The sequence below is a fragment of the Sipha flava genome, unplaced genomic scaffold, assembly GCF_003268045.1.
Source record: "Sipha flava isolate LNK unplaced genomic scaffold, YSA_version1 273_pilon_pilon, whole genome shotgun sequence".
NCBI classification, from domain to species: Eukaryota; Metazoa; Arthropoda; class Insecta; order Hemiptera; family Aphididae; genus Sipha; species Sipha flava.
The window spans coordinates 111067-123004 of NW_020272938.1; the positions used below are offsets into that span (position 1 = coordinate 111067).

General features: G+C 27.3%; 1 protein-coding gene across 1 annotated transcript; it reads left to right on the top strand.

The window, feature by feature from the left end:
* The first annotated feature begins 3759 nt into the window (after positions 1–3759).
* Positions 3760–4650, top strand: LOC112685351. Its single transcript, XM_025557203.1, has 3 exons — positions 3760–3892; positions 4141–4509; positions 4572–4650. Exons 2-3 carry the CDS (start codon positions 4144–4146, stop codon positions 4587–4589), a joined length of 384 nt encoding a protein of 127 aa, XP_025412988.1. The 5' UTR covers positions 3760–3892; positions 4141–4143; the 3' UTR covers positions 4590–4650.
* Positions 4651–11938: the final 7288 nt, after the last annotated feature.

The following is an 11938-nucleotide window of genomic DNA, read 5'->3' on the forward strand; positions in this document are numbered from 1 at the left end:
AATAGACATATACGAGAAAATGCCGACCAATAGTTGATCACAAAACAAGAAAACAAAGAGAATAAATACACATAATTAAATTATAATAATTAAACAATTACAGGATTGAGTGGTGTATGGAGAAAACCAGAGGGATTAGAACGGTCGCCCTCGTACATAACAGCTTTACGATGAGCGATGAGCTTTCGGCGCGAACAATTTTATTAATTTGTTCTGACAATTATTTTAAATCACTAATGGCAAATTTGGAACACAACATTTGCTGATGTATAATGAAGTGAAATCTAGTAATTGGAGATCCAATATGATTTTCAAATAACTTAACAAAACATATTAGTGCTCCAGTCGTATTGAGCGCTTGATCTATGACAGAATTTTTCAAATATTTTTACGATAATATCACAAACATCTGCAGGCATGAATCTAGAAATGAAAAAAGGGGGGGGAGCTAGTTAATTGAGTTACTGCCATAATTCGTTGCGCATGTCGATTTGTGCAAAGTCTTTCTTACATCTAATTTTTTAAATATTTTAAGTACCCGAGTTTGATATGGTTCTACCTGATATCTAGGGGGGGGCTTAAGCCCCCATAGTCCACCTTTGTATCCGCGCCTGAACATCTATACCTCTTATTCTTTTCGGTATAGCAGCTAATTTTAAAAGTTCCTCACGCATTTCATTTATGTTTGAAAAATGTGTGAAATTGATATTATAGCCGATAACTTTATGCTGTATACGATGATTCATCCAAAAAATAAATCACAACTATTAAAATCAGACTGAAATTGATCAGAATTATGACGGTAATTTACTCAATTGTAATTCTTGAATTCTTTGAAGTATTTTTTCTTTATTACTAAAATCATGAAACAATCTAGGCGCCTCTTTTAACAAGATCATTTTTAAAAACACGCTATCAAAAACTGGTTTTAAGTGTTTGTCAATCAAATGAAATTAAAAATTTTGAAACTTTAGTGACATTATTAAAGGTTTTTACGAATTTACATAACAAATTATATTGGTTTTTAATCATTTTTAAATGTTGAAAAATAACTTCTTTTCTTTCGGCAATATTTATTTCTGAAATTTCTTTGTCATTCGTTTCAAAATTTCTTCTGAAAGCAGAGACGATTTGAACATTTATATCTTACCTAGGCAGATTAATTTAAACCACCCATCTACCTCGAAAAAATTGTTCTGGCTACGTTCCATTTACATTATAACTTAGACGTAGAAACGTTAATTATGTACGACTAAATACGTGTATAAATGTACCGGTATACCTACTAATTTTAATTTATTTAACCAACATTTACATAAAAATTGTTTTTACCGGGTCACAAGACGCTTTTATTTGACAGAAGATATGCAAGATACAATAACTTCAGAGCACATATCGCATCGACTTTTATCTCCATATTCAATTGTACACGATGGTAAAAAACTTCAAACATCCTGTAATCTTTTTTTTTTATTAGTAGGTATGTGACATTTTGAATAAAAATATATTAATAACGTAAAACTAGCACAGAATCGTATTTTCTAAATAATACTCTCAATTTACTTCACATTAATCACCTCTAGATCCAACATAATAAATTTCTAACAAAAGTATAAAAATTCAGTTATTCATCGGGATGCAATTTCCAAAATTAACTCTATTATACCATATAATAATAATAATGAACTTGACATTAATAGCTTTGATTTAGCAGTTCCAATGGAAAAGTCTGAAATCATAAATTATATTTATATTTTATTAGTAATTAAGGAAATTGATCCTCATTATAAATTACCGGTTCAAATATTTTTTTATTTAATATACTTAGTCATTATAAACAAGTATACCAAATACAAAAATAAAAATGTTGTACAATATAAATAAATTTATAATTTTAATAATTTTTAATGTAATTGCATTTCATCACTAGATTGCAGCAGAGCGCCTATTCCTATTCGCTTCGCAATACAAGTGTTTTTATTACTAACTTCTATACTAACCACAGATATATACTATATATATTAATATATATATATATGTGGTTTTATATTAACACAGAACAACCAGAATGGAAACTGCCGACATTTTTAAATTAGCACAAGTAACTATACTAGTAGAAAATTCCCATTATTCTATGAAATTTGTCCATACTGGTTAACATTTTTGGCGGTATTCGTACTTTTTCTATTAGCAGACCGATTATTTTTAACACATCAGGGATGTGCTTTTGCTAGACAGGGTTGTTAGCCCTGTGCCCCACCCCCAAAATGTCATGAAATTAATCTCATGTTATCCATAAACGAAGAGAATTTTATAACTTAATAAAAATATAAGTACCTATAAAACTGATATCTAAAGTTCCCCTGACTGTCATTTTTGTTCTGCTTATGCGTTTTATAAGTTTGTTACCAATTTTTCTCAGTATTTTGCATTTTTTACAACTGTTTAACGTTACTAAAAATTGTTTGTACTTTGAAAATTATTTTTGTTTTAATTGTAATTTTCAAAATGACAAGTTCCACTGGTGGTATTAAATGTGGACTGTACAATTGTTATTCTGTGTACAACAAGAATGCTGTGGGAAATCAGAAATCGTTTTTTATTTTCCCTAAAGATCCTATAAAGCAGGCGCGGATCCAGAGGGTGGGCTGGGTGGGCCCGAGCCCACCCAAAATTTTCAAAAACAATAATTTTAATTTTGAATATCGGCATTAAAATTGATTTTATCAAATATATCATATAAAACGTATTAATCGTGCATGATGAGTAACAAAACAACAATATATCTACCTTTTATAATAAGTTATTATTAATAACATGTAATTGTCCGTGTGATTAACATGATTTTATCTAAATATCGATTGTCGTCGTTCGAACGCCAATGGAACCCCGATAAGATATAATAAGTGTACGTAAAACTGGACCCTACCCGACTAGCAAATATTGTTAAGTAAGTTCACATGGAGAGCGTTAAATGCGCGTTAGCCAAACGCGCGTTTTTTAGTTAGTGTTCACATGAGAAGCGTTAAACGCGCGTCGACATTGACCGTATGATATAAATTTATACATAGGTACAAAATATTTTAATAGTTATATTAATTTTTAGTAGTAAATAGATGTACAACAATGTATATAAAACTTTATTTTAAAAACAAACAATATGTATTTTTTTTTTAATAATAGTTTTAAATAATTAATTTATGTATAGAATTTTTTTTCCAAAAAACAATATGAAACAAAATAAATTATGTCTATATTATATATTTAATTGATTTTAAATTTTATATCAAATTATAAAATACAAAATAGTTAATAATACTTACCATGGAATTTTTTTCTTCCGTGTCACTTGGGTCACTAAAAATTAGAACAATTTCTTCCCAGGCCTTTCTTTTACTGATTTTATTTGAATATTCACTACTTGTCATGTCCTAAATTGGGGATCTTTTTTCAATTTCGTCAATGAATAAATCAGTATCAAATTTCTCACTATCCATTTTTGATTTTTTAGAAAACTTTTTCGAAAAAACAAATGAAAATATCGAAAAACAAGAACCTATCGCTTCAAAACGCGCGTTGCAACTGAACACGTCAATGCAAAACTGTACAATGTTTAAACGCGCGTCAACTTGCGCTGACGCGCGTTGACAGGTTTTTTGCGTTGTCGCTGCGTTACCATGTGTATAGTTAATAGCTATTAATAGTAATTGTAAACACCTCTCATGTGAACTAGCCCTAAATGACACACGTGTACTCGTAATATTATTCTGTCTGCTGTCAACTTCCAATAAGCGATACTTAAATCCACATTTTAACTAAACAATTTAAATATTAAAATTTATTGGAAATCCATCCACGAATTGCTGACGTGCTGAACACATACACCAAATAGGTAAGTTTTATTTTGTTTTTTTAACTATTTATTAAGGCATACCTATTTATTTTATATTTAACAAATTGTGCAATTATTCAATATTGAATACTTACACGAAAACAAATACATATATGTACAGTATATATACGTAGTTTGTTATATTATTGTAATAAATAGTTACTCACATTTAAGAACAATTTACCACTCTTTATATCTGAGATTCTAAAATCCTGTTTTATTTTATTTATAAATACTTTTTTTTATAGGCCATGAAACATTTTCTTGTTCCCCTTTTACAATCGGATCAATCTGTTATTGAATCTGTTACTTCCAAAAAAATTCGTAAATCTTCTGCTTCAATATGTGTCATTGATTGTGATGTTCAAAACAATATTTTTGATATTAGTCAAAACGTTGAAAAAGGGCCAAATCAACCCAACATTACGTTTCCAAGACGAAACATCGGCGGAAAACAGAGATCATTTAATATTTCGTGGTATTCAAAATACGAATGGCTAGAATATTCGAAAATGAGAGATTCATTAAATAAAATCATAATTTTACTGTATTTTCTTTTGTGGTTAAGTTTATGGGCCTGCCCAAAAAAATATTCCTGGATCCGCGCCTGCTATAAAGTAAGAAATATTTGCTCTAAATATTTAAATATTTGAAAATGTATTTTTTTGTGATTTTTAAGATATGCTCTGTAAATTGAAAAATGTAATCCTGTTTCTTTACCAACACAAGTGATCTTGTGAAAAGATAAATTATATTCACTTCATTTTGAGGATAATATGTTTAGCAACTTTCAAAAGAATAAGCTTTATGCTCATACAGTACCAACTTAATTTGATTAAGTAATTAAGTAATTTTTTTAATTTTTAATTTTTAACTTTATTTATTTTTTTTTTTAAGTAAATTATAGAATAATTATTTTAAATTACTAATAAATGTATAACTATTCTCGATTAGGTAATTTATTGTATATATATTTTTGATGATTATTAGTTCGTGTAAATAGTTTTATGTTGTATTATTTATTGTTATTTTTAAATTTGGATTCGAATTATTAAATTGTTGTTATGTGATATTAATACGAGATTTATCATAGAATTGCACGGGGCTGGTTTTATCTAATCTTTGATATTATTCATGAACGTTAAATTATGTTTTTGAACACTATAGAAAACTATAAATAAATCTTACGTGAATTCTACTTCATTTATATTACAAATTATTACTTATTAAATTACGTAACCTAACTTATTTAATTTTGTGTTAATTCTGAGGAGATATAAATTATTTTCAGGTCCTTATTTTTGTTCCAATTGTTCAATATTTAACATGTCTATCCAAGCGCGCCCGCAGGACATAATCCCACCCGGGACAAGATTAAAATTCTAAGGGTCACAACGTGTATCTAAAAATATATGAGACAAATATATTAAAACAGTTCATTAAGCTGTGATAACGCTTCAATAAACAGTCAGATAAATAAATATAGGTTTGTTTCAACACACTCTACACGCAAATTCAAACTATTTTTCCATATGACATGCGATAGTTCGTTTGTTAACCGTGGTTAAGTGATACTGATAACAAAAAAGTGATAAAAATTTATACTATCAATTTTCAAATTTAATTATAATCGTTTTTTTTTTATAAATATATAATATTATTTTCACGTATTTTTATCGATATATATATATTTACATAAAAAGTATGGCAAATATTAACAAAAGAAGCAGGAATGTTACAGATGTAGAAAAAAATATTATATTGGATTTAATAACGTCTAAATATCAATAATTGAAAATATAAAGGTATATATAATTACAAATATTTTATTAAAATTAAATAATCAATTTAATCGATTTAAATTAAAACGAAACAAAAAAGTAGAAATTCAAAAAAGCAAAATAATGTAATATAAATAAAGTTATAGAACTTTTTTGAATATTTATGGAACCGAAATCGGGTCTACAACATATCGAACCGATAACACAATATTTATTGGATTGATAAAACTTATTGGTCCTTTGTGCAACCTGTCAAAAAGTTATAAATGTTTGTCAGATGAATGAAGATTTATAATTATTGATAGTAATGGTAGAAATCAGGGGTGGTGTGGGATTATTCAGGCCGGGAAAATAAATTTCATCCAAGCCACATATCATTTTCATCTCTTGAATAAAAATTTTATTTCATCTATTTATTTATTGAATTTAGTGTGTGAATGTGAATAAATAATAAATATAAAAATATATTGCGTATTATGTATTTTATTGATAAAACTATTAATACAACTTTAAAACTAAGATCTAAAAAAGAAAATATATTAGCCTCAAATTGTTTTTGTATAGTATTATAATAATATTTTATGTTCTTATAAAATTAAGACTTCAACTTATAAAGGTCAAACTAATTTAGCTTTAGATTAATACCTTTTTCTCAATGGCCATTAACATGAACGTTTCTAATTGTGCTCATGGTATTACTTAGTCGGTTTTTTATATATTTTAATATTAAAAATGATCATTCATAGACATAACTTGTGTTACATGTTATGTCTATATTATATATATATATATGTAATAAGAACTGTTATGCCAGCGTCAAAGTTGGATATGTGTTCGAAAATAAACTATAGCCTTGTAACAACAAAGACAGTTTTGACAACTTGTGCATTATTTTATTATATATGAATTTGAATCTTCATCATCTTCGCCATCTTCATAATATTTCATATTTTATTCGTCATTTAAAACTTTCCATGTGGTAGAAAATATAATAATTCTTCGCATAAACTACTCTTAATTTTATCTGCATCATTCAGCATTCTATTTTTAAATGATTCAAAATTGTTAGGCGATAAAAGAGAAAAATCAAAGTACAATGCATTATTTTTAATAAGTCTTGTAGTCATACTTTGTATAATAGCATCAAATACTTTATTATATACTTCAAATTTTTTTACAGCATTAATGATTGGTTCTTCTTTTTCATAATCGTCCATCCTTTTTTTCTTCTTACGTTTATTTTCAAACTGGTCTTGAATATCACACATTTCTAAATCCTCCTTAATTTTTTTCATCATCAGTATTTTCAATCTATAGATCAATTAGGTATTTTGCCTTTTCTATGAACTTATCACATGTAATTTTTGTATTTTCCATATCTCGTTGGAGTTTCTTTATTTGTTCTAAAGTCGCTTTGACCATTAGTTGACATTTTAATAAATCTAAGCCACTTGTTTGTAAATATCTGGAAGGGGCCTGTTATGGAAAATATTTTCATAAACATATGTGCAATGAGAATATTTTCATACAATAATAAAGATAATATACCGTCAACTTTAGGTCTAATATATCAGGTTTAAAACATTCATTATTGGATATTTTAGATAGAGCAATAATCAACTCGATGTACAAAACATCTTAAAATTTATCATAAGTACCAAACATTCTTACAAAAATATGAATCCAATTTCACACATTTTTTTGTACTCATCATTAATAACTTTTTATTTTTTCCCTATATCTTTCAGCACAACCCTGTTTTATTATTATCATTAATTTCGAAAAGAAATATGAAATTAATAAGATATTTAAAACAAACCTTGTTAATACGTATGAAATATAAATATGTAGGTACTTCACTAGTCCATCATACTGTATACTTAAACGATTACAGTAATACTGTAACAATATTTTGGTAATCTTGTTTTAGTGCTGATATCAAGGCGACTATAATATAATTTATTAGATTATTAAGAGGACACCACACCACCAAAAAACACGTATAAAAACGTGTCTACGTGTTTCAATATTACGGCTTATTGAATGGTTAGAGAGAAAAAAACTTGGTTAATACGTCGTCCGCCTCAATAGTTATTTTTATATTTGATTGTTGTCTTATTAACTTACCCAATTCCCGGTACACCGATAAATCCCGATACTGTTTATGGTGATTATCACTTATCGATCATATATTCATGCGCACGTAAGAATTATATATTATTATAATAATTTTAATTATTATAAAAATAAATTATAATAATTATAATTATATAAATATATAAAAGAAACGATAGAAAATTCTTACATTATCCATTATTTCCTATTTTTTTATTCTATTTACACCAGGTGCGGATCCAAGGGGAGGGTCATGGGGGTCATGACCCCCCCTAGAAAAACATCAAGATTAGATCCTTTGTAATTATTTAAAAATTAAAATATGCATAAAATGCGTTTTTAATTTTTTTTCAATTAGATTTTTTCTTGCAATAAAAATGTTATATAACATATATTTATATACATTTAAACTACATCACCACTTGCTTATAAAATCATAATTTCCATCCAACTTCTAAGAATATTAATAGTGATTATAATGATATGATAGGCTATAATATCGTTGGCGAATATAAATATAATAGTATATCTGCGGAAATTTTTTAGTGTTCGACCTTCGACGGAAAGATAACTTATCTTAGATGAGATTACTGTCAATTCGTTGGCTGGTACCTAATTGGTTCCCGAGCTCCAACCCCACGTGTTGAATTGGTTTTCGTCTGAAAAAGGTATTTTATTAAGTATAGCCTAATTGTTTGCCGTTTAACTACGCAAATTTTCCTTCTCAATTTTACAAGCTTAGGACTATCAACTTTAACGTAGGCTTGGTTAATATGCGTTAATGTATGATAAAAAAAATTGATAAAAATATACAATTTTAAATCGTTGATTTGAAAGTCAACTAGTCAACACTAGGGTGTACGAAATACAATACTCAGTCATACAATTTTCCAAGTATTTGTTATTTCTTTCCTGTTTGCTAGTATCTAATACTCTATATTATATCTATTATATTTCTACTCTATTTTATCGATATAATAATTGTCTATATGCTATACATATAGCTTTTAAAATTTTGTTTTTTGCTCTCAACGCACTGGCTCGCCTAACCTGTACACAAACGGGAACCAATTCGTTTACTCCCAATCCGTTACCCATATGTTTATATAATATTATACCATATACTTGCTATGGTACCGCTAATTGCTAATTTAATTTCTAAAACTTGTTAAAAAATACTATACATGCAATCATTCTCTACTCTCAGGCGTTTTAAGGCTTAAGGTTTCATGGCTTCGTTTAAACATGGGGAAAGAACGCTTTGTTCAATATTCACAAGAATATACACATAATAATTGATAATATTATTTCTAAATTTGGAAAAATAAAACAAAGAAGATTAAACTTTGTTATTTAATTTTAAAAATTACCAATTTCATATGTTCATAACATTCTAATTTGAATTAATAATTTACTTTTATTATTTTGTAATTGTGTATTATCTTTTTGTACTTTCGAAAAAATGACCCCCCCCAATTTGAGTTTTAGATCCCCGCCTAATTTTCACTCCAGGCTAGCAGGCCATTTAGCTTTCAGATCATCGGGATTTTTCCCGGTATCCCGGTGGGCCACTCCGCCCCTGGTAGAAATGTTATTATTTTTATGTTGACATAATTAAATAATTAATAGTTTAGAGAAAATCAGTAATGGTTTCTCCTTTCTTAGAATCGTAGATGTCCTGTAAATTAATTTAGATAAAATTCTGACATACATATCTTATACCCTACTGTATTTGTAATAAATATGCGTTCATATGCGTTAAAAAATGTACATAAATCATGTAAAACAAAGATAACACAAATTCAATATTTTAAAAATGTATTAACTGTAGCTACATTTAATAGCTCTTAATCTATAAATCATAAAATAAATCTTTGTTTATTTAATCAAAATAAGAAAAAAATTGTCAGTTTTACATTTATTTTTAATATAATAGTTTTGTATAAGTTTCAGAAAGTCAAAAGAAACTAAACATCATGTAAAAAGAAAAAGTATACAAATTTACTTAACATCAATGAAAATTTAATTTTTCTGGATACATGCATGTCATCAATTTAGATGTTACTTTGGAAATGTATATCTATTCTGGATTTTTAGTAAAAAAAAAAATAACTGTCTAAATGGGGAAAACGTGCTCAGAAGATACACACCAAATTTAAGTACAATTTTTTTTTATAATTTTCTTAAAAATTAACTATTGAGAAATTAAAAAAAAAAACGACCTACCAAATACATTAATGGTAACAATTTTCTATCAGAAATGAGTTGTGATTCAGTTAGTATATTCTGACAGTACTAAAGCTCTATGAACAGTTATGCCTCGTATGACTATAACTACAGTGGCGCACACTCAAAAATGAATAGGGGTAACATATTGAATGGAAAAATAACACCCACCACTAAATCACTTTCAAAAACAGACCCGCGAGGGCTTCGCCCCCACACCCCCTAACTAGAATTCTCTAAACTTGTTCAAGATTTAATAATAAAGTATTGAATGTAAATAAAATAAAATACAGGTTCTCGGTAGCTATTAGTTTTTATTGATTATTGTAAGTCTTAATAATTATGCACACTTGGAGTAAACATCAAACTTAAATTAATATAATAAAGCCTTTTGCAATAAGCTACTATTATTTGCAAATGTATTAATTACAGTATCTGTGTCAATTTTAATATCATTTTCACATGATAGTAACATTAAATTTTCTAATTGACTTTCACACATGGTACTACGAAGTTTGTTTTTAATAATTGTCAATTTAGAAAACGTTCTTTCGGGTGTAGAACAAGCAACCGGTAATGTTACAGTAATTTTCAAAGCTATACTTAAGACAGGAAATACAGACTGCAACCCACTTATTTTAACTACCTTCAATACAGTAGATAAACTGCATCCATTTAAAGGCAGCTTGGTGAAAGAAACATCTTTTAACTGGTCTTGAGTATCCTGACAATCCTGGGGCCAGGAGGAACACCCACCCACCCAATTTTTTAAGGGTAGTAGCTGCTACCCTTGAACCCTCCAGTGTGCGCCACTGTATAACTAACCATAACACATACATACTTACAATATTATTTTTAAAAACATTTAAAAAAAAGTTTAAACAGACTAACTTTAAATGGATATAAGGACATATGCTATGTTCATGGTACAAGCATTTAATTTACAATACTATTGTAAAAAGTAAAAATGTAAAAAGTAATAAAATTAAAATTGAATTTTGTTTTAATTTTCCCTTTACTAAATGAGTTGCCATGGAATAATATTTTAGGAGATCCAAAAAGATATCGTAGTTATAGAACTAGAAATATAATTAAGCAATGATTCATTATATCAGAAATTCCTCATTGCTTTATATTCATAAAATATTTGCTCACTTTTAACACCTATGCATAAATGTACACATTTTACTATTTTAAACTACTCCACGATTTTACACGCTACAGCTATTTTGTGTGATAAATAACAAATTTTATTTATCATCGCAAAAAAAGAAAACCGGGTCTCTACTATTTTAAATTTGTCTCAACAGTTATTCATTACTTCTTAGTATAATAGAAGATTATTCATTTTAGTGAAAATTATTTTATAACTCCTCTCAAAACAACTTTCAATTCGTTAAAATCAAAACACTTTGAATGAGAATGACGATTCATAATTGTAAAAAAATGTGAATATAGTTGATTATTAATTGTAATATATTTTTCTAAAACGATGGTGATACACATTGATACACATCTATTACAACAATTATATTACATAAAAATGTCTTGAATAAGCTTTGATCTTATTATAGGTACTTAATACATGTTATATTTTCAAAATTAATGTTAAACAATTTCAAATTAAATATCAATTTTTAATTAAAACGATTGAAATAAAAATGCAATATATATTCACATTATTTTAATAGTGCTGTTATATATGAAAAATCATATCATTTGTTTTAATGAGTTTTAAAATTGTTAAGTTAGTACATCAGTAGCTTTGTGTATGAATTAAAACACTACAGATGATTGTTTTTATTCACAAGTCACTACGACAGGTCGAATTTTGAAGATACCATTTAATAATTTGATTCTTAGAATCCAAAAATGCAAACATCATATGCAGGTATTAAAATTAATTATTCAACACAAATATTTT